At 44.4% G+C, this 24,386-nt stretch overlaps 1 protein-coding gene across 2 annotated transcripts; it reads left to right on the forward strand.

Annotated features, from left to right (window-relative positions):
• The first annotated feature begins 914 nt into the window (after window positions 1–914).
• On the forward strand, window positions 915–23,683 carry Gmeb2 (glucocorticoid modulatory element binding protein 2). 2 transcript variants are annotated; one of them, XM_051184515.1, is made up of 9 exons: window positions 915–1,110; window positions 8,771–8,868; window positions 9,559–9,686; window positions 14,535–14,638; window positions 15,991–16,148; window positions 19,313–19,384; window positions 19,601–19,738; window positions 19,962–20,084; window positions 20,834–23,683. In XM_051184515.1, the coding sequence occupies exons 1-9, from the start codon at window positions 980–982 to the stop codon at window positions 21,472–21,474; spliced, it is 1,593 nt and encodes a 530-aa protein (XP_051040472.1). In that variant the 5' UTR covers window positions 915–979; the 3' UTR covers window positions 21,475–23,683. The 2 variants fall into 2 exon arrangements, with proteins under 2 accessions (XP_051040472.1, XP_051040481.1); XM_051184524.1 differs by lacking the exon at window positions 915–1,110 and having other exon boundaries at window positions 9,564–9,686.
• Window positions 23,684–24,386: the final 703 nt, after the last annotated feature.

Raw genomic sequence — 24,386 nt, forward strand, 5'->3', positions numbered from 1 at the left:
ATTTCATGACTGGGTCTATCATGGGCCTGGGATAGGGCTTTGAGGTATGAGGGAGTACAATCTTCAGGCTCTTGAGACACACAGTCCTCTAGTGAGGAAGACATTCCTTCTGTGAATTTGGTACTTTTGAAGCTACTACTGACATCATAGGGTTAGAGCTTGAGTTGGGCCAGCAAAGACAGAAACGAATAATAATGACAATAATAATTAATCATAGCAATAATAATAGTAAAAACAGGACATTTCCCCCTATCTGTTTCATGTGGATTTCACTACACTTTCCCTAAGGTCAGGTGCTTCCTGTCTACACTTGGGCTCAGACCACTTTTGAGTTCAGCCAGGAGATGCAGCGGGAAAGCTAATAATTGGGAAGCCTGCCCTCCTTGCTGCCTCTGAGCTTCAAGGTCCACAAGGGTTAAGTGGAGGAGTGTGACCCATCTACTCAGGGGGAAAGATGGGTGTATCCATGGCACCTACCAATCCAGAGCCCCGGAGGGCTCCTGTATTGCTGCCATTTCTTCACACATGATTTTTTTAATTTTTTTGGCCAGAGACAGGATTTCTCTGTGTTGCACTGGCTGTCCTGGAACCAGCTGTGTAGACCAGGCTGGTCTTGAAGTCACAGAGATCTGCCTGCCTCCTGAGTGCTGGGATTAAAGGCCTGTGCCACCACTGTCTGGCCTGCTGCCATTTCTTGTCAGAGAGTAGTAGGTGGGGCCTTGGGAGGGTCTTTGAGGATATCGAAGATGGTCGACGGCTATGTGCTGTGTTAGCAAACTATTTTTCCAGTGCTGGAAATGTAATCCAGGGCCTTGCACATACTCAGCAGTGTTCTACCATTAAGCTACACCTCAGCTGTTGACTATTTTGTTGTGCCAGTATGGAAACTACCCTATAACCTGTACCCTGCTTTGTTTGCTCTAGGATCTGAGACCCTGGAGGAGTGACACTGCTGATCTCAGGCATCTTTCACTAAGCCATGGCAACCCCAGATGTAAGCGTCCACATGGAAGAGGTGGTGGTTGTGACAACTCCAGACACTGCGGTTGATGGCAGCGGTGTGGAGGAAGTGAAGACAGTGCTTGTAACGACAAATCTGGCCCCTCATGGGTAAGAACTAAGCCTTGGTCTTGCCAGCTTATAATGGATGGCACAGCTTGGCATGCCCAGTGAAGGGGTGAGCCTCAAGATTTCTGTACAGACAAGATTCTAAGACTGGACCCAGCGTGTTTTAGGCAAAGGTGAAGTACAAAGTGCACCAAGAAAGGATCAACAGACATGCTAGGGTGCTCTTTCAGCTCTTCATTGCAGTGTGGCTCTAAATCTCTTGGTGATATCTCCTTTGATAAATGGAACAGTGGGAACTGAATATTTTCTTTATCATCTCTTGTTCTAGAGCTCAGAATTGAGAATTAGTTGGCCAAAAAGTCACATTTAATCAAACTCTTATCTTCCTTTTATCTCTTATACACAGAATTGTGAGGAGGACAGCTCCTGCCTCAGAAGGGTTAGGAGGAGGGCAGCGTGCTGGGGCTGTGGCACTTCTTCTTTTTTCTCCCCTGAGAGACTTGGTCTCTGAGCTTTTGGTTTGTCTTTGCTGCATCTTGTGTGTAGTGTTGTCATACTGAGCTTGGCTTTTCTCGGAGCCTTTGTGAGCTTTTGGCTCACTAACAAGGTGTTGAGAGTGCATTTTTAAGAAGGTTGTAGACCAGTCCTCTCTAAGTGTCTTCTCATATGCATGTCTTGCTCTCAGCTGCAGAATAAGGAGCTGGGCTCTGTTTGGGAGGTCTGACCATGCCTTCCTCCTTAGGGAGAAAATGGAAGCTGGTGTGTCTAGCTGTGCAGGGATTGATTGCTTTAGGTGGTTGGGTGTTGAATTACATATGATTCCTTCTTTGTGGACATAGTACAAGACCTTATCTATGAAGTTGCACCATTGCACCTCCTAATGGCATTTCCACTTAGTCTCCTTTCTCTTTCTCTTCCTTTCTTTTCTTTTCTTTCTTTCTTTCTTTCTTTCTTTCTTTTTTTTTTTTTAATTTTTTTAATTTGGTTTGGTTTTTTTGAGGTATGATTTCTTTTTGTAGTCCTGGCTGTCCTAGAACTCACAGAGATCCACCTGCCTCTGCCTCCCGAGTGCTGGGATTAAAGGTGTGCGCCACTACTGCCTGGCTTTTTTTTTTTTTAATTTTATGTTTGAGACAGGTTCTCTATATAGCCCTGGCTGTCCTAGAGCTCATTGTGTAAACCAGGTTGGCCTCAAACTCATAGAGATCTGCTTGCCTCTGCCTCCCATGTGCTGGAATTAAACTGCTACTATACCCAGCCCACTGAGTCTCCTTTGATTTTTATCTGTGTCTTGCTTGATACATGGGTTAGATGTATAGGAACACTATATTTTCTGACACTTCCCATTGACCTTTGTGTACCCTTATCCAAAAGCCGTACCTGCCTTTCTGTTAGGTTTGTGATAACCTGTAGTAAATAGTGGGCAGAAGTAACATTGGGTTAGAAAAGGCCATGTAGCTTCTGTGTTCTGCCCTAGGGTCACTGTTAAGAGTTCAGCTGCCATACTGCATAGCTCTGGTATCATCCAGGATTTTAGAAGTGAGGAGGGTTATACTCATGATCGTCTTTCCAACAGCCCATCATTGTGGTAGGCCACTACTATACAGTTTTGGTGCCACATCAAAGACCCTTTGATGCCACCCCCCCCCCATCTCTTTCTTTTGACAGGGTCTCATTCTGTATTCTACCCTGGAATTCACTGTGTAGCCCAGGCCTGGAATGAAAAGAGAATAACGTAAAATAGACATCACCATGCACAGTTGGGTATTACTGTCTGTCTTCTTGGGTGTTTTCACATAGTTGTGGGCTTAGAGCTGTCCCTTGTGGGTATCTTGCCATCTTATAAGAGAGTTCAATTTCCGGAGCTATCCTAGATATGAGGATGTTGGCCAGCATAGTTGGCTAGCATCTGGATGTCCACATTTGCTACTTTTATTAGAAAGGTGATTTCTGGAGGTCAGCTTTGTTGTATCAACTCTGAGCAGTTTTCCTGGGATACCAAGAGTCTGCATATACCAAGAGCTTAACAGTAACTGTTTAACAGTAATGAGAAGTAGCAAGAGTATAATTGGTCAGTTCTTTGTTTGCCCTGTTTGCTAGTATGTTAGTTTCTTTTGCTGAGTAAAAAACTGGAGCAGCTGCCAGTTGTTTCTTACCTGTCTTGTTCCTCCACCAAAAAGGGCTGCGACCTTGTCTCTGCCTCTTGAGTGCTGGGATTGAGGGTGTAAGCCACCACTGCCTGGCCACTGTGGTGAACTAGTGGCCAGCTCTGACCTCTGATCTCCAAGCAAGCTTTATTTGTCAGAACACAAACACAGTAGCATACAACAAAGAGCCAGAGGAGTAGGCCTGTTGCAAGGCCATGTGGTGAATTCTTTTCGGTGGGCGTCTGTCTGCTTTTCTGCGTAGGTCCTGAAGGTTGTTGGAGCCTTTGGCCAGGTACTCGCACAGGCACACATGGTTTTGGTTTGCCCTAAAGCTTTGGCAGTTGGAGGTAGGAAATAGTTCCATCCCTGGACTCTCTGTAAGTTCTATATTTTAATCTGAGCTATTCCTCTAGAGATTCACACAATAATCAGGTTTTCCACTTTTGCCAAGACACAGGTTTCTTTCTTATGTCATGAGGCCTAGTACTTGCACTGTCTCCTTTTGTCATAGCCTTTGCTGAGGGCTCTATACTATGTATGGAGAAACTGCAGTTATGTGCATTGGTGTTTTGCCATAGGTGTCAGGTCCCTTGGAAATGGAATTACAGACAGTTGTGAGCCATATGAGTGCCAGGAGTTAAACCGGGGTCCTCTGGAAGAACAGTCAGTATTTTTAACCACTGAGCCATCTCTCCAGCCTTGAGACTTAACTCTTAATGTGTGCCTAATAATAATAATAATAATAAATGAAGTAGAGGCTAGTTAATTTCTTTGTGGGAACTGGTTTCCTTCCTGATTTGGGGGAGATCTGGGGAATATTCTTTATTTAGAAATCCTGACAGAATTATTCCTGCTTACTACTATGCTGTGGCAAAGTCTGCCACAGAGACGAAGTCTACTGCAGAGATGAGAGCAGCTCTCAGGAGAAAGCCAGAAGTTCACATGATTAGGAAAGTATACATTTTTAATGTGACATATGAACAGAAATGCCAATTTGTTAGCATCTCTGCTGAGAGTTGGAGAGAGAGAGTCTTACAGGTTGTATTACAGAGGGTCTGGTCTGTACTTTATATCCATGGTGGTACTTCCCTCCTCAGTCTTCACTTTGGTTTCCTTAGCCATCTCCATCTAATGCTGGCATTTGGCTTGCAAATGTCCTTGTGTGGGTTTTCTACTGACTCCCAAGTCAGGAGCTGCGGTCTCTATAATTGGCATAGCTAGGGGTTTCAGTTCTCTTTTCCCAACTCCTGACTTCCTTCCTTGGAAGAATTTGTTTTAGACAGGGTGTACATTCTGGTTCTGTTATTGTCCTCTGCTTTGTCCAGAGTTCTGACTGAGGAGATAGTTTCCTTTCCAAGTTCCTGCAGGCTTTTTGGAGTCCTGGTGTTCCCATGTAACATTACTATTCATATCAGAGTCATTCTTTGCTGTTGTTTTTGAGAACGGGTCTCTCCAAATCAGTGGCTCTCCCTTTGGGGGTTGATTGACTCTTTTACAGGTGTTGCATTTTCAGATATCCTGTATATCAGATATTACAGTTCATAAATGTAGCAAAATTACAGTAATGAAATAGCAATGAAAATAATTTTATGGTTGTGGGTCATCACAACATGAGGAACTGTATTGAAAGGTCTCAGCATTAGGAAGCTTTAAATAGTCCTGGCTGGCCTAGAACTTTCCATGTAGATCAGGCCTGCCTCTGCCTCCTGAGTGCTGACACTACTGGTGTGTACCATCATGCCTGGTTCAGAGCCATTCTTAATGGTGATGCATTCTTTTAATCCCAGCACTGGGGAGGCAGAGACAGGTGGATCTCTGTGATTTTTGAGGTTAACCTGGTCTACAGAGTGAGTTCCAGGACAACCAGATCTACATAAGAAGCCCTGTTTTGAAAAACAAAAACAAACAAAGAATTCCAAGTTTGTATTTCTATTTAACTTCCTTTTCAGACCTGGTTCAAGGTAAAATAAATCTTGGCGACTGAGAAGTAGTGAGCTGACTTATCATCAGGTATTCATTCCACAGGAGAGATCAGGTTAAACCTTAGGACAGATGTGCCTGCTGCTCAGGGACTGTTTCCTGAGCTGCTGAGATGCTAAGGTGGAGCTCCTGGTTCATAAATCCATTGAGGGTACTGGTCAGACTGGAGACTGTGTGGGGCTCTGATTATGAGGACTCACAGTTGGCAAATGTGCCCTAGCATGAAAGGCATAGTTGTGGGTTCCAGGTACCCTCTTCTCTGCATCGAGCAGCCCATGTTATAACTACTATAGACAGCCTCTCCAGGGTCTGGCTTTCTGATGCTTCCAAATATTGGTTCCCTGGCCTTAGGCCTCTGTTCCCAGGGATCATCTATGTCTCACACTACCTTTGTTTTCCTTATCTCCTAGGGACCCTCTTAATTAATTTGGGTTTGTATGGGCGTTTAGCCTTCATGTGTGTCTGTATACCACTTGGTGTTTTTTGAGTGCGATGCCAGAAAAGGGTGTTGAATCCCATGAAAATTGAGTTACAGACAGCTGTGGGATTGAGCCCAGGTCCACTGGAAGAGCAGCTGTCCAGCTCAAGGGACCTTCTTTTTTTACTGAGAGATCTGCTAGTCTAGGTCAAGCGTTGACCTCTGATGAACTACAGATTTGTCTAGAAAATTGCCCGTTGCTTGTGTAATAATTGTGTACGTTTTGTAGACTAGATAGAACACTATCTAAAATGGGAGAAAAAAGCCTACAGCTGCACAAGCAGCTGTGATGCCAGACACCTGTTGGCTAAGTGGTTTCAGAGCATGGTAGTTGGATACATTGTTTCTAGGCCATAGTGAGGTAGAACATTGTTGTGAATGGAGATGCAGGGCAAAGATGCTATCTCTTGACAGCTAGGACACAGAAAATAAAAGGAAGAGCCAGGGACAAAGTATTTCCTTCTAGAGCACACTCCCATTGATCTACTTCCTTTAGACTCTACCTTTTACTTTCTACCACCTCTCAATAATATCATCATATTATCATCTATCAAGTGATTAACTCATTGATAAGTCAGAGCCTTTATGATCCAGTCACTTCCTCAAAAGCTTCATCTCTGACTGCTGCTCTTTTGGGAACTCAGCCTTTAGCACAAGCCTTTTGGGTGAGCTACCTTTGCCTAAACAATGACATATGTCCTCCTGGGGTTTTCCAGCTTGCTGGAATGCTGCTGTCCCACACCTGCATTATCAAGCCATCAAGCTTTTCCCGAAAATGCCTTGGTGATAGGTACTTCCATCTTTGAACCATCTGGGTAAAAGTTCTCATCCTTTTTTCTTCCAGTGCTGGAGATTGAACCTTAATAACATTAGGTAAGCACTCTGCCAGTGAACATCTCAGTTCTCGCCGTAGTCCTCAGTTGTGTTTCTTAAAAATTAGAAGCGGTCTCTTCAATGGCTTCTCATGGCTCTGGTCTTGGACCTTGGTAGACTGTCCTCCAACTATTTATTTGTTCTCTCTTTTTAAAAAGTTGCTTATGGTGTTTTTTTGCCCCATGCTAAAACGGTTGTTTTGTTTTTTTCAGGTTTTTGGTTTTTGGAGACAGGGTTTCTCTGTGTAACAGCTCTGGCTTTCCTGGAATTCTGTCTGTAGATGAAGCTGGCCTAGAACTCACAGAGATCCACCTGTCTCTGCCTCTCAAGTACTGGGGTTAAAGGCATGTGCCACCACCACCCCAGTACTAAAAGGGTTTTTTTGTTGTTGTAGCTTTGTTTTAATTTATTGTGTGTGCCATGGTGTTTGTGGGGGACTCTGAGAGCAACTTTGAGTGAGTAGTTAGTTGGTTCTCCCTCCCACTTTTACATGGGTTTGGGGGAATTGAACTCAAGTCATCAAGCTTGAATAGCAAGTGTGTTTACTGGCAGATGATCTAACCAACCCAAGATTTTAATTTTATTTGTTTACTTTGGGACAGAATATGGTGACATACACCTTTAATCTCAACACTTGGGAGACAGAGGAAGGTGAATTTCTGAGTTCAAGGCCAGCCAAGGCTACATACATAGTGAAACTCTGTCTCAAAACCCAACAGAGACAGATTTTTGCAAGTTTTATTATGTGTATATATATGCCTTTCACCCACATGTATTCAAGTGTACCATGCATATGCAGTGCTTATAAAGGTCAGAAGAGAGCACTGGAACTGGAGTTACAGGAGTTGGGAGCCACCATAGGGCTGCTGGGATGAGCCAAGTCTCTGTAAAAGCAGCAAGTACTCTTAATTACCGAGCCATCTCTGTAGTCCCTAATTTTTATTTATTTATTTATTTATTTATTTATATTTTAAATTTTGGAGGAAGTTTAAGGGTCTTACTATGTAGCCCTAACTGGCCTGGAAAGAGCTAAGTAGATCAGGCTTGTTTGGAACTTGTAGTGATCCCCCTGTTTCTGCTCTTGAGTATTGGAATGATAAGTACATGATGTATGTATGTATGAATGTTTATAAAGTATATACATTCTGGCTTCTCTTTTTTAAATTTAATTGTGTGTGTGTGTGTGTGTGTGTGTGTGTGTGTGTGTGTGTGTGTGCACGCGCGCACATACACACATATGGAAGTCAGAGGACTAAGTTCTGAGGATCGAACTGAGGTTGTCAGGTTTGGCAATAAGTGCTTTTACCTGCTGAGCTATGTCACTGGGCCCTGGATTCCATTTTGAAATGGGATCTCTTGTAGCCCAGGCTGGGCTGAAGCTTACTGTATTTCTAAGGATGGCCTTGAACTTCTGATTATTTTGCCTTCTGGTAATATATCCATGTACCACCATGCCCGCTTTTATGTGTTACTGGAAAACCAAATCTAGGTCTTTGTGCACGCCAGGTAGGCTCAGATGCATCCCATCCCCAAGTTTTTTTTATTTAAGCCAAAGATATCCTTTTTTTTTTTTTGTGGTTCTGGATTTTGCATATAAGAAAAACCTTTACTATCTTATAACCACTACTACTAATTCTCTTCTTTAAAAAAATTCAATACTATAGGGTTTCACCTTTTTGCCTTTGCTTTTGGTTTGCTCATAGTTTATTTTGGTATGAGTTAAGGGTTGGTCAAGGTGAAATTTTTTTCCTCTTTCAAAATTTTGTATTTTCTGAACATATGGCTCAGTACAACATTTGCCTAGCATGCTTGGGGCCCTGAGTTTTTATCTCTAAAACTGTATAAAATGTATATTTTTAGCAATTTTGTATAACAGTATGAAATTATTATACTGGAAATAGAAAACTTTATTAACTAAAGAAATAATGGTTTTGAGTTCCTACATGAACATTTGTTGCTTATATAAATTCCTCACATTGGCTTTGCTTGTCCATGCCATTCTAGGCACTGGTGTAAGACGAGAATGCAAGCTGCATGTTCTCCCGAGGGCAGCATAGGCACTTATCTGCACATTCTTCTCTGCACAGCCAGCACAGTTTCTGAATACAGATAGGAAAGTGTAATTGGTGTGACAGCAATGAGATTCAGCCTTCCACACTCTAGGTGTGCTGGGGGTGCAAAGTGTGCGCTTGTGATTCTGACGCTCTTTTTCTCTGTCTACCAGGGGTGACTTGACAGAAGATAACATGGAAACAGAAAATGCAGCAGCTGCAGCTGCTGCAGCCTTCACAGCCTCCTCACAGCTCAAGGAAGCCGTGTTAGGTAGGAAACCGTATTGGCTGGGAAACTGTATTAGGTGGGAAGCCTGCGCTCTGCCTACTCTGTTGTTTGTGAGGACGGGACAGTCCACAATTGACTGTTGGCCCACAGTGGGGCTAACTAGGCCCTTGTTTGGGCTGTTTACCAACATGTAAGAGACCGGGTCCCAGGTTTTCTTAAGAAGGAGCAGCACATTATATAGTAAATGAGAACTATGTCTACCAGCCCCTGGTAGAAAATAGAAAGAAGAGACACCCCGAATTTTGCACTTTTCCCCTCTTTTGTATTTTGTCTTGCCATTGTCTTCCCCTGGTTTCCTTTGTCTACCAGTGAATGACTGTAGGTGTTCTTTTATTATCTATGGGGCCTTATGTCAGAATAAAGAGTTGGGATACCTAAGACTTGTTTCCCTAGCAGTGGTTCAACTGTGGCTTGATTTTTGTCTTTAATTGGCCATTTAATGAGCTTATATTAATATTGTGGTTAATAGTTACTTATAATAGTTAAGTCTTTTTGTGGATTCATCTGAAACTCTCCATGGGATTGATGGAAACCCCTGCTTCTGGGGCCCTGTTTTGGATCTCACTTTGGTTTCAGGTTGGTAGCTGCTTTCCACATTTGCAGGAAATGCTTTGGAAAGTTTCTAACTGATTTTCCATTTCTGCTTTTTCTTGTCCATGTGTCTGTGAGAAGTGAAGATGGCTGAAGAGGGGGAGAACTTAGAAGCTGAAATTGTGTACCCCATCACTTGCGGAGACAGCAGAGCTAACCTCATTTGGAGGAAGTTTGTGTGCCCTGGCATCAATGTGAAATGTGTTCAGGTGAGGGTCAGGTGAGGCGCACACCTTTACCTGCACTTCCTCCTGCTTGGGGGTTGGGGGTGGCAGTGGTCTGTGCAGGACACTGCTCTGGAGGCCGAATCTCATGGGCCTGGGGACAGAGGAGGCACAGCAGATAACCTCTGGGGCCGATGAGTGCAGTGAGGAAAAGCTGAGGTGAAACAACAGAGGCAGGTTAGTGAGAAGTCACACCTAATTGAAGGATGATAAGTTTCTGGCAGTTCATTTCATGTCATTTTTCTTATTTATGTTACATACACTTACTTCTGTTAGGTATGGTGCAAGCTATGGCATCTGAGTTGTGAATGGCTTTGTTTGACAGACTGAGGTATGCGCTGAAGAGACTTATTTAGTAACTAAGGGATGTTGAGTGGGAAACATATTCTCTTCCTGGCTACATAGTAGGTTGGTACCTAAATTCATCTTGTTTTAAAACTGCCAAAATTACCACGAAAGTATGTTTATAAACCTGGTATGAATTTTTTTTTAATTTATTTGTTCTATTTTATATGTGTGAATGTTTTGCTTACATGTATGTATGTGCACTACATGCATGCCTGGTGACTGAGGATGCCAGAGGGCATCAAATCTCCTTCAGCTGGAGTTATAAATGATTATCTTTGTTTGTGCAGGAAGCACTTTACCAGCTGACCATCCCCTAATTCCAAATAATTAAATTTATCTCAAGAAATAACAGATAAGCCTGAACATGTGTAAAACATGAGCAGATTTGACGAGATTAGACATAGCTGATGAGATGATTAGTGAACTGGAGGACAGAGCCAAAAACTTCATCCAAAACTCAGTTCATAGACATAAGAGAGTGGCAGATAGAAGCAGAAGAAGAATATAGCATGCCTGTCTGCCAGGAAGGAGCTGAAGGCTTCATGAGGAGGGAAGACTGCAGTCCACCATTTGAAAGACCCAAGTATTCCCAGATGAACAGAAAGGCTCCCATCTGTAATAATTTGATGTTAAATAACAGCAGGCTGGAATTCAGTGGCTGTTCAGAATGTACAAGGCTTTGAGTTTAGTCCTAGCATGACAAAAGAGGAATAATTAGCAGTACATGAGTAAGATAAGGTCCCCCTCCTCTTTTCAGTTCACTGCATAAATGTGTTCCACTAAGTTAGAAAGCAGACTCCCTCCATGTGATTATGATGTAAAATGTGATGCTTTTAAATTTGTGTCAAGGGACAGAAGGGAAATTCTATGCCTTACAAGGAAATCTTTATTAAGCTTTCATTAACTACAAGTATCTAAAACAGTGGTTCTCAACCTCCCTAATGCTATGATCCTTTAATATAGTTCTTTATGTTGTGGTGACCCTAACCATAAAATTATTTTCATTCTACATCATGACTGTAATTTTGTTACTGTTATGAATCACATTGTAAATATCTGATATACAGGATGTCTGATAATGCAACCTCTGTGAAAGGGTTGGTTGACTTCCAAAGGGGTTGTGACCCACAGGTTGAGAACCACTGATCTAAAACTAACAAGCCTTCAGCTGATCATCTTTAGCAAGTTCAGTCTCTGCCAAAGAGCTGGCAAGTATCTTTATACTGGCTACCCTGAAGCTGAGTTACTTTATTTGTATTCTGGATGCTCAACTCTAGTGTTATTGCAGTCATATTTCTTCTTAAATTCCTTTACTACTGGGCTGGAGATATGACTCAGTGCTTGCACAGACACAGATACACACACACACACACACACACACACACACCTCTTGTCTAACAGCCAAAAAAACCCCTAGATTTTAGTTTCCAGTACCATCTAAAAAAACAAAACAAAAAACAAATGAAAACATCTTTTGTGCTAGGAAGATGACTCAGTTAGTAAAGGGCTTGCTATGCATGCAGGAGGATCTGAGTTAAAATCCCTAGCACCCTCAGTGAGTTTGCTATGAGATTGTGTCTCCTAGTAATATCAGCAACTATATCCATAAAGTCTCATCAACATGACTGTTCAAATATTGGGTGATCAGGGATGACACCGATGAGTGTGCCAAACTGGATGGAGAAAATCCACGAAGCCTCAACCCTCTTCAAAGAACTGTAGGTGACAGAGGGAAGCTGGGAGTGGGAGAGGCAGGAAGATCACACCAATTGCTTGTCCCGTGTTAGTCAGCCCTGAAAACATACATACCACTAACATTATGTGGACTAAATATGTTATGTTTAGGAGTAATATGTATATACATATATGCATGCAATAACAACTAGTGGAAAAAGAGGCCATGAATTTGAAGGAGAGTAAGGAAAGTTATATGGAAGGATTTAGAGGGAGGAAAGAGAATGGAGAAATGTTGTAATTAAATTATTTTAAAAATCCCTCCTCCCCCACAAAATAACCCATTTAGATGGGTGGTGGCGGCACATGCCTTTAATCCCAGCACTCAGGAGGCAAAGACAGGCGGATCTCTGTGAGTTCAAAGCCAGCCTTACCTACTATGTGAGTTTCAAGGCAGCCAGGGCTACACAGAGAACCAGTCTCAAAAAAGCAAAACAAAACCGAAAACAAAAGCATATGTCTTCCCAACACTATGGAGACAGATGCAGTGGGACTTGCTGGCAAGCTAGTCTTCCAAATTGGTGAGGTCCAAGTTTGGTGAATGTCTTAGTTATTTTTTTTGGGGGGGGGTAATTTCAAAACAGGGTCTCTCTGTGGCTTTGGAGGTTGTCCTGGAACTCACTCTTGTAGACCAGGCTGATCTCTAACTCACAGAGACCCACCTGTTTCTGTGTCCCGAGTGCTGGAATTGAACTTTGTTACTTTTTTATTGCTGTGGAGAGACACCATGTCCACAGCAATTTATAAAAGAATTTATTAAGGTTTATGGTTCTAGAGGGTTAGTCCATAATCATCATGATGGGGAGTATGGCAGAAGGTAGGAAGGCATAGCACTGGAACAGGAGAGAGAGAGAGAGAGAGAGAGAGAGAGAGAGAGAGAGAGAGAGAGAGAGAGAAGTGGAATGAAGTGGAATGATGTGAAGTTTTGAAACATCAAAGCCCACCCTCAATGACACGCCTTCTCCAACAAGGCTAGAACTCCTAATCCTTCCCAAACAGTTCCATCAATTGGTGACTAAATATTCAAATATATGAGCCTATGGTAGATATTCTCATTCAAACCACATATGGCCTCCATACATACATGTATATAAACATACACACACACACACACACACACACACACACACACACACACACTAGTTTCTTTTGATTCTATTCATCAGTGATCCCTTGGTCAGTAATAAGAGTTCTGAAGATTATTTTTCTACAAATATAACTCGGTGCTATTAGGAAGCTAGTCATGATCTTTATTTGTATCAACAGTGAGTGTAGGATATGGATGGTGTACATGCAACACAATTTCTTCTCTGTAGAATAGTCAGTCTGTGGAAGGTACTAAAAGAAAAGACAGGCAGAAGTTGGGATTGAGTGTTAGGAAGAGAGGGGCTTGAGAAGGCTGCAGAGTCCTCAGCGATGGCTTAATGACTGGGAAATAAAGTTTATTACAATGTTTTTCTTATATTAAGTACATTCACTTCTGTTAGGTATGTGCTTAGAGAAAAGTGACGTTTTCATGAGAGCATGGAAGCAGTAGTGAGCTAGGAATGCTCAGTGGGTATAAACTAGCTGCGATGGAGTAACAAGCAGGCAGAGTCTCCCTCCTAGACTACACACTAACACAGAGTGACGGAGCTACAGTGAAGAAGCTTTAAGAAGCTTCCCTGTCGAAAGGGCTGACTCTGTGTCTTTGGCATTAGGATAAGCAAATGTCAAAATGGATTAGAATTCCTGGGGTAGACAATCATTGAACTGATAAAACCCATGGGTGGGAAACCCAAGGCATTCCTGCTCAAAACTCACAGCCTGACTTTACTCTTTAGAAAAACTTAAAACACAAATTAGGAGACAGAATTATAATAGAATACCTAACCCGAAGGGCCAGGCGTCATGGTACATGCCTTTAATCCTAGCACATGGAGACAGAAACAGGTGGATCTCTATGAGTACCTGGTCAGCTTGGCCTACATAGCAAGTTCTTGACCAGCCAGAGCTACACAAAGAAACCCTGCCTTTAAAAAAATCAAAATCACGGAGAGGAGCTTAGTCTTACTGCAACTGGATATGCCATGTTTGTTGATATTCGTGGGAGACCTGCCCTCTCCTAATCAGAAATGGAGGAAGAGTATACTGTGGAATGGGAACAGATTGGGGTGGAGGGCAGGGGCTTGGAGGAGAGGAGGGAGGGGAAATTGCTGCTGGGATGTAAAATAAATAAATTTTTTTTTTTAAAAAAAAAAGATCAGCAATAGACATATGTACCAAAATTCATCAGGCCCTGAAAGGAAAATATATAATTAAGGACCACCTCCCTTTTCATTGTGGAAACTCTGTGGCATTTGGCAAAATTGTTGCTAAACCCTCAAGGGTTGTTGTTCTCTGACCCATCACTTTTTGCATTGTTTGGCATGTTTACTTGAAGTAAATGCCCCAGGGTTAGAGAGAAGATCAGGCATGTGGAGGGACAGCTTTGACATAAAAGCAATAAAGAGTGAGTGGGTGCTTTAAAACAAAACAAAACCAGCTGGGCAGTGGTGGCACACTCCTTTAATCTCAACATTCTAGAGGCATATTGCAGTGGAACACTGTATCAAAGAGTTCTGTACCAAGGCCTGTTACTGGTAAATCCATGCTGTGGCTCTCCATCCTGTGAACCCCTGGTGCAGGTGGGTCAGGTCAAGAAGGCTGTGTTTCGGTCTCAGGAGGCCGAGTTAGGCTGAGAAGGTCCTGTACTTCTGTGTTTGTTTCTAGTACGATGAACATGTGATCAGCCCGAAGGAGTTTGTGCACCTGGCAGGGAAATCAACCTTGAAGGATTGGAAGAGAGCCATCCGGATGAATGGTATCATGCTCAGGTGGGCCTCTGACCAGCTTGAGATGATGGGAGGGAAGGAGTTCACAGCCATTGCTTTTTCATTTGATTTTGGGTCTTTGAAGATGAGTTATTTTGGTTAAGTTTTATTTTAATTTCCACTGATTCTTTACTTGGTGGTGGTAGTGTGGGTGGGTACTTTGAATGTATCATTATTAAAAATTAAGGATATAATCTAGTATTTGTACATAGATAGACATTTAGGTTTAATTTTTTAACAGCATTCTATGGTACCCTTCTGTCTTTTCTATTACTTTTTATGAAAGGCCCTTGTGAAGTTCGCAGGTTCTTAGGACATGCCAAGTTCAAATCCTGTATGACCTAAGAGCCATGTTCATTTCTGTGTATCTGGAGATGAGCAGGCTCTCGTAGGGATGTTCCAGCAACCAGCAACTTCACTTCCTAAGCATTCCCTAAGATACACTGTTTTGTGTCAGAGCAGTCAGTTCTAGATGCTTTCTTGTAGCTCCCAGTCTATACCTCTGAGAAACCCTCTGTTGTCTGGTGTGATAGCTATTGAGACCATAGGCTGAGAGAGATGTCACCACTGCCCATAGGCTGAGTGAAGCTAGAACCTCTGACTTTATGTTATGGGCCATGAGAGGCTGGCTGAGACTCTAGTAGGTGAAAATAAGTGACTGTAAACTTAGAAATTGTTTTAAGATTTCAGGAACTCCTTTCCTGTCCTGGAAATGATTCTTAACTCTGCCTCAGGACTAGGCCACTCACCACCTTTGTTAGCTGTAGGTTGCCCCCTAGGTCCACAGTCACAGTATGGATACTTGCCAGCCAGTGCTTTCATTTCCTTCCTGTGGACAGGATGCTGTGTAGGTGACCTTGGGTGGCTGTGCACTTGTCCTGTACTTGTATTTGAGCTTTGTGCATAGTGAAAGTTGTAGCCCTTCTCCTACTGTAATGAGATATCCACTCCACCCACACCTGTTGCACTGACCTCAATGGTGAGGTGTGGGCACAGGTGTAGACATGACTGGTGACTGGTGGGAGGCTGGGTCTGGGGTCCCGGACCCCAGCTTGCTCTCTTGGTTCTGGTTGGGTCACGGAGAGCAGCCTGGGTTATGGACCCTTGGAGCGGGAACTTGCGGGTCATTGGTTTCTCGTGCAAGTGACTTCTCGCAGAATAAAATATATAAGCCATATTTTATCCTTGTCCCATGTATCTTAATCTGGTCAACAACATCCTACTTCAGAGGAGGAGCCCAGCCCCAGTTGTTACCTATGCTAGAACGTACCCCCTCAGTTGGACAGTCGGGGTCACAATGGTAGATGAGGTATTTTCAGTTAGGTCTCACCTGGACTGCTCTGGCTTTTCCACAGGAAGATCATGGACTCTGGGGAGCTAGACTTCTACCAACATGACAAGGTCTGCTCTAATACCTGTCGCAGCACAAAAATTGACCTCTCAGGGGCCCGTGTGTCCCTGAGCAGCCCCACATCCACCGAGTACATCCCGCTCACACCAGCTGCAGCTGATGGTAGGTACAAGAGGCTGCCCGTCTTGCGGGTTATTGTAGTTATCCTGACCAGCCCTCTCTGGGTACCATATACCTTCTCTGTTCTCCAAGAACACTCCTTCCACAGGGGCCCTGCAATGCTGAGTTAGCCCTCTTCCTTGTGTCCTTTCTGGAAGCACATCTGGGGACTTGCTGGGTTTGCTGATGGGGAATCGGTTTGTTTTTCAAGAGAGGGATTCTCTGTGTTGCCTTGCCTGTTCCGGAACTGGCTCTGTAAACCAGATCAGCCTTAAACTCATAGAGTTCTAGGATTAATAAAGGCATGCACCATCACTGGCCCGCTGCTAATGGGAAAAAGCATCTTCAGTTATTTTCATTTTAATATAGTAACTCACATATGGAGTGGGCATAAAGAATGGTTAAGAATGACCTGTGTCCCTAGGCCTGCTCTTGGTCACTAAAGGCCTGAAGTGGAAATACACTTTTTGATGCTTAGTGACTTTCCAGACCTTTTACTGGTATCTGGACTCAGGTCTTTCCTGCTCTTTGGATTTTGGGTGACAATTTAGGATATTCTCTGTTGATACCCATTCTTCAGAGCTGTAGAAAGATTGACTCCTTCTTCCCTCCCTCCCTTCTCTCTCTTTCTATTTATTAATTAATTTATTCAGTCATTTGGTTTTTTTTCAAGGCAGGGTTTCTTTGTGTAGCTCTGGCTGTCCTGGAATTAGCTTTGTAGATCAGGCTGTTCTCAAACTCACAGATCCACCTACCTCTGCCTCCCAAGTGATGGGATTATTAAAGGTGTGTGCCACCACTGCCTGGCAGTTCTGGGTGAGGTATTTTGTAAACTGAGGTGAGAATGAAGTTGGGTCCTTAGCTCCTTTGTTGTATTACCTGGTGAGATTGGGCTGTGTTAGCTTTCTGTTGGTGTTACTTACTGCCCCTGCGCTATATCATTCTACAGTGTTAAGATGGCATGTACTTCCATGGGAACAAGGATATATGTCCTTGCTGTTTAACCAGGCCAATTGAAGAGCATAATCTGGGGATGGGGGAGGAGAGTGAGGCCCTGTGAGTTCTGCTGTTTTCTTTTCAGAGTGCTTCTTTGCAGACTGGTTGGTAAAGATTAGGCAGAGTCAGGGTTAGGGTTCAGCTCTTCTGACAGGACTGCATTCTCCTAGAAGCCCAAGGCCATAGGGACTGACCTCCATGAGCTCTTCCCTCAGTCCATGTTTACCATTTACCATGGTCTGAGATCTGAGGTCCTTTCTGGACCCAAAGTACCAGGTATACTAGGAGGTCAGGACAGAGCTCTTCTGGGGACACACCAGGACGAGATGCGGTGTGGGGAGTGAGTGGTCCATGTCTTGGTGGCTGTCTTGGCTTGCCTTATTAAAGTCAGTCACAGCCCATGAGCTGGTAAACTATGGAGTTTGTAGCATTTTCAACTGATGATGTGTTTATCAGTGTGTAGTCCCTTCATAATAGGAAAAAGAACACCTATTATTAACTTATTCCTGCAAACCTTAGTGAGATGGCAACTAGCCAGAATGCCAATTTCATGGGATTATTTTGTAGGTTTCATATTTAAAAAAAAAAAAAGTATAAAATAGCTTTTACATTAAATAGCCAATGAATAGCAGTTCCTGAAAAGAACAAAAGGATCATTGGTTGTAGGTGACAGGCCAGGATAAATAGGAACCACTAGTGCCATCTCTTAACAGAGCTAGGGTTTGGATTTAGCTCTTCTGGTGATTTGGTTCCTTTAACTTAGAATTCATGAGTGTTTGGCTTGAACATTGTACAGCTAGGTAGAGGTCTTTCTGTTCAGTTGATTCCAGGCATACAGGACTCACAAATGCTACAACATTGATGACCCTACTGTGCTGAGGGGAGTCTTCTGGTATGCATCCTTAATTCTGTGGAGCCAGCTCCTCCCACTGGCTGGTCCTAAGTAGCCAGCCCAGCACTGGAGTCAAGGAACTCTGGGAGGGACCCAGATTTTTACTAAGTTTTGGTTTTGTCCCTTTAAGATGCCATCCTCCTCAACAGTTCCATATATTCTGAAATGCATGCCTGCTTCTGAGTCTGTCTCTGAGCTAGGTGTGTGCATAAAGCCATGGTCAGATACTCTAAGACTTCCAAGTGCAAACTATATGGACAGTTTGGTTTGTAGATGCCAGAAATGAATTTGGGGATATACTAGAATGGATGTTTTGTCTTTTTTTTTTAATTTTATTTAAAGATTTTATTTATTTATTATGCATACAATGTTCTGCCTGCATGTCAGAAGAGGGCACCAGATCTCACTACAGAATGTTATGAGTCACCATGTGGTTGCTGAGAACTGAACTCAGGGCCTCTGGAAGAGCAGCCAGTGCTCTTAACCTCTTAGCTGTAAGGAGTAAGGTTTTTCTGCCTGCTGCCTGGTCTGGTCCCCCCGCTGCGCCAGCCCCTGTATATGATATAATTCTGTTGGCCAGTTACTAGTTTCTTATCGGCTAGCTCTGTCTTAATTATTAACCCATTTCTATGTATTTCCACGTGGTCTTACCAGTGAGAGATGGCTGGCGGTTCTGTTCTCTCCAGACTCTCCATCTTGACTCCTCCTTACCCCTTCCTCTTTCCTCCTTGTCTCCTAGTCCCTCCTATCTTCCTCTCCTATTGGCTAACAGTGCTTTATTATTAACCAGTATGAGAAACAAATATACATAATGGCATCTCCCATCACTTAGCCATCTCTCCAGCCCCTGGTTTGTCTTTTTTAATATTAAAAAATGGGAACTATGATGAGCTCTAGAATTACTATGATAGCAGTAAAACTTAGACAAGAGGTAAAGGTGACCTATAGGGCAAGGAGAGGGAAACAAGGTATGCAGAGAGTTCCCTGCCAGTTTCCCAAGGCTTAGTCACAGGGGCTTGCACACACAACCAGAGGAGTAAAATCTTGGGAGTGGTTGAAGTTGGACAATTGCTCAGAAGCTGTTTTCTGTTCTTTCTTTGTGTGTTTAAAGACATCTGTGATTAAAATAAGCTCACTATGAAGCAGAGAAGTACTTTGACTAGTGTTAGTGTGGTGTGGAAAAGGATTCAAATATAGCCTTGGAAGGATCATCAGGACTTAAAGTTCTAGATGCTGTAATATAGAGCAATACTCACCCATAGCTCTGCCTTACCTGCAGTGAATGGCTCACCTGCTACCATCACCATAGAAACCTGTGAGGACCCTGGTGACTGGACCACAGCCATTGGAGGTATGTTCTGTCGGCTTCTCAGGAATATAGGTGGGCTCATGACAGGACCTATCTATAATCTGATCCTGACTGGGCTCAGGATCCTACCACTGACCCACTAGACTTATAGGCAGTGATATGGAGCTCAGTATTTCATAAGCTGGCTACTTTACTACTTCCTGTTGCCAGTTAGTCCATACATTGATTTACCTACCTGACTCTCTTTTTCCATCATAGATGACACATTTGCATTCTGGCGGGGACTAAAGGATGCGGGCTTACTGGATGAGGTCATACAGGAATTCCAACAGGAGCTGGAGGAAACCATGAAAGGTCTGCAGCAGCGAGTACAGGACCCACCCCTGCAGCTCCGAGGTAAGGTGGTTTGATTCTCCCTCCTGCTACCCCCAGGTCTTGCCATGTAGCTGGGATGGAAGTTGTACCTGAACACAGGACCCTACTGTGCTGAGGGGAGCTGTCTTTCGGTATGCATCCTAAACTTGTATGGTTGGTTCCTCAGGAGACAGGTCAGCACTGAAGTTCAGGAACTCTGGGTGGGGCCCAGATTTTTACTCAGTGTTGGCATTGTCTCTTTAAGATGCTGTCCTCCTCAACAACATCGTGCAAAACTTTGGCATGCTGGATCTGGTGAAGAAGGTGCTGGCCAGCCATAAGTGCCAAATGGACCGCTCTCGAGAACAGTATGCCCGGGACCTGGCAGGTATGCCCAGCAGCCATGTGTTTGGGGAGCTATAGGCTCACTTCTCTAGTCATGTGTCCACACACTTCAGAGGCAGCCACATAGATGAACTTTTCATTTGAAGTAAGCAGAACACAGGCATCGTACATGGAAAAGCCAGTAAAACCCCAGTGGCTATGGCCAGACCTTGCCATTATGGAAAGCATAGGTCACTCTTTACTGACCTTTCTGTGATGAACCAAGTTACTTAATTTAAAGGAATATGACAGGGGAATGGAAAAAACCACCTGTTCCAGCCAGAGCTGGATTGTCCTATGGTATTTGTAAATTAGTAATATGTTTTCACTGATGTTTTTACTTAAATGTGTGCCCTGTATGTGACTCTGTGTGTGTGTGTGTGTGTGCGTGTGTGTGTGTGTGTGTGTGTGTGTGTGCGCGTGCGCACACACGTGCGCATGTGTGCAAATAGGCCTATTTACTTGGTTGCTTTGGCCTAACAACAACTTTGATGTGAAACTGAATGGAACACTTTGATGCTGAGGGGAAGGTTTGACCTATAGAACTTCCCCTTTGGAACTTTGGTCTTAGGTCATCCTTGGCCATTAAGGGACCCATTACTACCAGCTTTTCCTCTGGTAAGCAGTCCTCTAGTCACCTGGGTTGCTGTTGGTTTATGATCTGCTCACTGAATGTACATGTCTGCATCGTCCCTGTGGAAACACAGTCTGTCCCTATCTATTCTCTGTGGTGATGCTGTGTGTCCCCTGCAGCCCTGGAACAACAGTGTGATGAACATCGTCGCCGTGCCAAGGAGCTGAAGCACAAGTCCCAGCACCTCAGCAATGTGCTCATGACGTTGACACCAGTCTCCCTGCCATCCCCTATGAAGCGGCCCCGTCTTGCACGAGCTACATCTGGACCAGCTGCTATGGCTTCCCAGGTGCTCACACAGTCTGCACAGATCGCCCTTGGCCCAGGAATGCCTGTGTCCCAGCTGACCAGTATGCCACTTAGTAAAGTGGTATCTACACTGCCTTCCACTGTCCTGGGAAAGGGTTCTCCTCAAGCTGCCCCAGCCAGTTCACCGGCCTCCCCACTGCTTGGGGGCTACACAGTCCTGGCCTCCTCTGGCTCTACCTTCCCCAGCACGGTAGAGATCCATCCGGACACATCCAGCCTCACAGTTCTGAGCACAGCTGCCATGCAGGATGGCAGTACAGTACTAAAGGTGGTCAGCCCACTGCAGCTGCTCACTCTGCCTGGTCTGGGACCCACCCTGCAGAATGTGGCCCAGGCATCACCTGCAGGCAGCACCATCATGACAGTACCCACAGCAGCTGCTTCTGGACCTGAGGAACACACAGCCACCATTGAGGTGGCTGCTGTAGCAGATGACCATGAGCAGAAGTAGCTGGCTGGGAGGGTAAGATCCTTCCAAATTGGGCTGGCTGCCTCTCCTCAGGCCACTGCAGGCAGAGGCCACTACGGACACAGGCCGCAGAGCTGGCTCAGCACAGGCAGGTCTGATGGGCTGAACCAAAGAGGATTGCCGGATGAATCAAGAGAAGAAAAAAGGGGCAGAATGATGCCAGCAACCTGGAACATCAGTCTTCAACTTCTAAACTTCCTCCCCTTTTTTCGTGGGAAATACTCTTTTCCATCTGTTGCTTATTAATCCTGTTTACACATTGGGCCTTGAGCAGGAACCAGGGGGGTCAGTGACCAGGAGGAGGCCTGGGTGCTTCTGGTACAGCTGTAGATCCAGCACCAGAGCCCAGCTGATCACACGGCCTAGTGCCTGCACCCCAATGGGGCTGAGCTTTCTGGGACATTATTGACACATGTCTTGGGCAGCATGCCTGAGTGTGGACGCCATAGATCCTATGGATTTGGTCTTTTCCCACAGTTCTCTGTAGGTTCAGTATGGCCAGTGTCCATGTTCCTTCACTGTGGGAACATGCCTGGGGCTGAATGCAGACCCCAGTCAGGACCCCTCCCAACCACACAGGCACTCAGGTGGTGAAGGGGTCTCATGGACCTGATGTGTTCTAGACCCCTCTGCATATGGGCTGCAGGTGTTAATTGCTTAGTAGGCTTCTAGGAAAAATTAAATTTATAGTGTTTTCAACCAAAACAATGCTGAGTGCCTAGGCTCCTGAGTTGGTTCTAGGAGGGACCCAGAGCACCTATACATACACCTAGCCAGGTGCTAGAGATCTTAGGTAGTATCTTTTCCTGAGACTAAGTTCTAGAGGATTTGTATGGAGGTATGCCTGTGACTTGGGGTAGCTCAACTCCTATGTGCATCCTGCTCTTTTAGCCCCCTATACTAGCCCCCTAAATTTTCCCTGGAGATAGAACAGGGCCTCTCTGGTCAATACTCTATCCCGAGATCCCCAGGATATGTGAGAAGACTGTTTAGAGTTGGTGGGTCAGTCAGCTGGGAGATAGGATCCAAAATATTCCATGGAAGGCTGTCTGCAGGCAGTTTTTACAGGTCTGGTTGGGCCCATGCAAGGGGCTGTTCTCTAGGCCAGAGTCCTTGGAGTCAAACAATTCAGGGAACAGAGTTTTGGCCTCTTGGTAAGGTATGTCCTGGGATAGTCCTAAGGTGCCTCTTAAACCTCCTGTTTTGTCAACTGAAGGCTTTGTTTTCAAGGGCCCCATTGCTGTGACCGGGGCCTTGTCTGCCCCTGCTCTCACCCCATGTCAAGCTACTGAGGTTCTAGCTCTTGTTTTCCTTCTGTTACATCATTGTTCACTGTGGTTATGAATCAACTGGTTTTGGCAGATGTTTCCCTGTTTATGTATATACTCCTTTTTAAGAACTCTTTTTTCCCTTGAGTTACAAGTCCTGTTATGTGCAGCTGTGTGACGGGCATTGGGAGGACCAGCAGGGTGGGTACCTCCCGGAAGTCCCTGCTGTATGAGCTCAGACTAGATTAGTGTCACAAATAAAAATTTTCCTGCCCTGGGAACCAAGATCCTTTTCTTGGCACAAGTCCCAGGTGCCATCTGCTTTTTGGGATGTGGGCCAGTTTCCTTTCTTCATAAGAGCAAGGTCAAAACCTTTTAGCCCTTGCCCCTTAGAGCATGGAAGTACTGGAAGGTGAAGTTCATTTCAGAGCCATACAAAAATAATCCCCAAATCAGCTTCAGAATTAGCTCATACCACTCATTCCCAGTGTCCCCAGAGGCTGTCCATAGCCCACCCTCCAAGGCTGTTCCTGGCAGGCTAGTGAGGGTTCTGCAGGACACAGAAGGCCTGGTAGTCCCATCTGCATAGAACCTACAGTTCTGGGGGAGGAAGTGTGATCATTTGCCCCACCACTGGTTTGTACCTGCCTCTTGTGGCTCCTACTGACTCCTATTGTTGTGTTCCCTGCCCATTGGGCCATTCAGGATCCAGGAAGGAAGAAGGTCTTCCCCTCCACATGCAAACATGGGTGCTTGTGGCTGCTTTCAGTTTGGTTTTCTGAGGAAATAGGAAAGGATTTGATTTTGCAGAAGGCGCAAGCTCCTTTCCATGCCTGCCCAGGAGGCGTGCAAGGAAGGGCAAGTTTGAGTTCTTTGAGTTCTACTTTGTATGTTGTTAAGTAAGTATCTGCTTGGTACTTTGATTTAAAATAAAATAAAAAAAAAACCACTTTTATAATTTGTGTGTTTGTCTCTTGTGATGAAAGCTATGGGAGAAACAAATTTAACTTGTAAAAACATGCCCATTATGACAGTGCTAGCTTGTTTCAGGTTCTTCAGACACATCTGCCCACTGAGTCCAGCTGTGGTTAGGGTTAGGGGCCAAGGAGCCTTCCTAGTGTCCTGAGGTCAAACAGTTTTTTGTTTGTTTGTTATTTTGTTGGTGGTGGCTTTTTTGGTTTTCTTTGTTTGTTTGAGACAGAGTCTCTACATAACCCTGACAGTTCTGGAACTCAGGGATTCCACCTGCTTTTGCTGGGATTAAAGGTGTGCACCACTACACTCTGCTCAAACACTTTTAACAACTACACCAGGTACCGTTTGGCGTCTGTGTTCAGTTCAGTGTGCAAGTGTATGTAGTGTAGATGCTAGGATCTCTGTGTGTGCCTTTCTGTTTATCAGGCTTTGCAGACTGGGTGGCTCAGAAACAACAGAGATTCACTACCTGTAACTCAAGGCAGACACTGTAGAGCTGTAAGGAACGTAGAACAGGGTGAGGATAAAGCTAGACTAACTCTTCTTTATCTTGACCCAAAGTTGTGGAGTTCCAAGCACTTCTCTAGAGGGTAGGGAGAGGCCTTTGCTGTCAAACTAGCCACATTCTTCCTTTGCTCAGCTGCTTCAAGA

The sequence above is a fragment of the Phodopus roborovskii genome, unplaced genomic scaffold (genome assembly GCF_943737965.1).
Source record: "Phodopus roborovskii unplaced genomic scaffold, PHOROB, whole genome shotgun sequence".
Classification (NCBI taxonomy): domain Eukaryota; kingdom Metazoa; phylum Chordata; class Mammalia; order Rodentia; family Cricetidae; genus Phodopus; species Phodopus roborovskii.

What these genes read in the sequence shown, in the direction of transcription:
- Gmeb2 (XM_051184515.1), top strand. Translation starts at nt 980, where the DNA reads ATGGCAACCCCAGATGTAAGCGTCCACATGGAAGAGGTGGTGGTTGTG. An exon ending in CACACCAGCTGCAGCTGATG is followed by an intron (nt 16,149 to 19,312) that starts GTAGGTACAAGA and finishes CCTTACCTGCAG; the next exon opens with TGAATGGCTCACCTGCTACC. An exon ending in CTGGACCACAGCCATTGGAG is followed by an intron (nt 19,385 to 19,600) that starts GTATGTTCTGTC and finishes TTTCCATCATAG; the next exon opens with ATGACACATTTGCATTCTGG.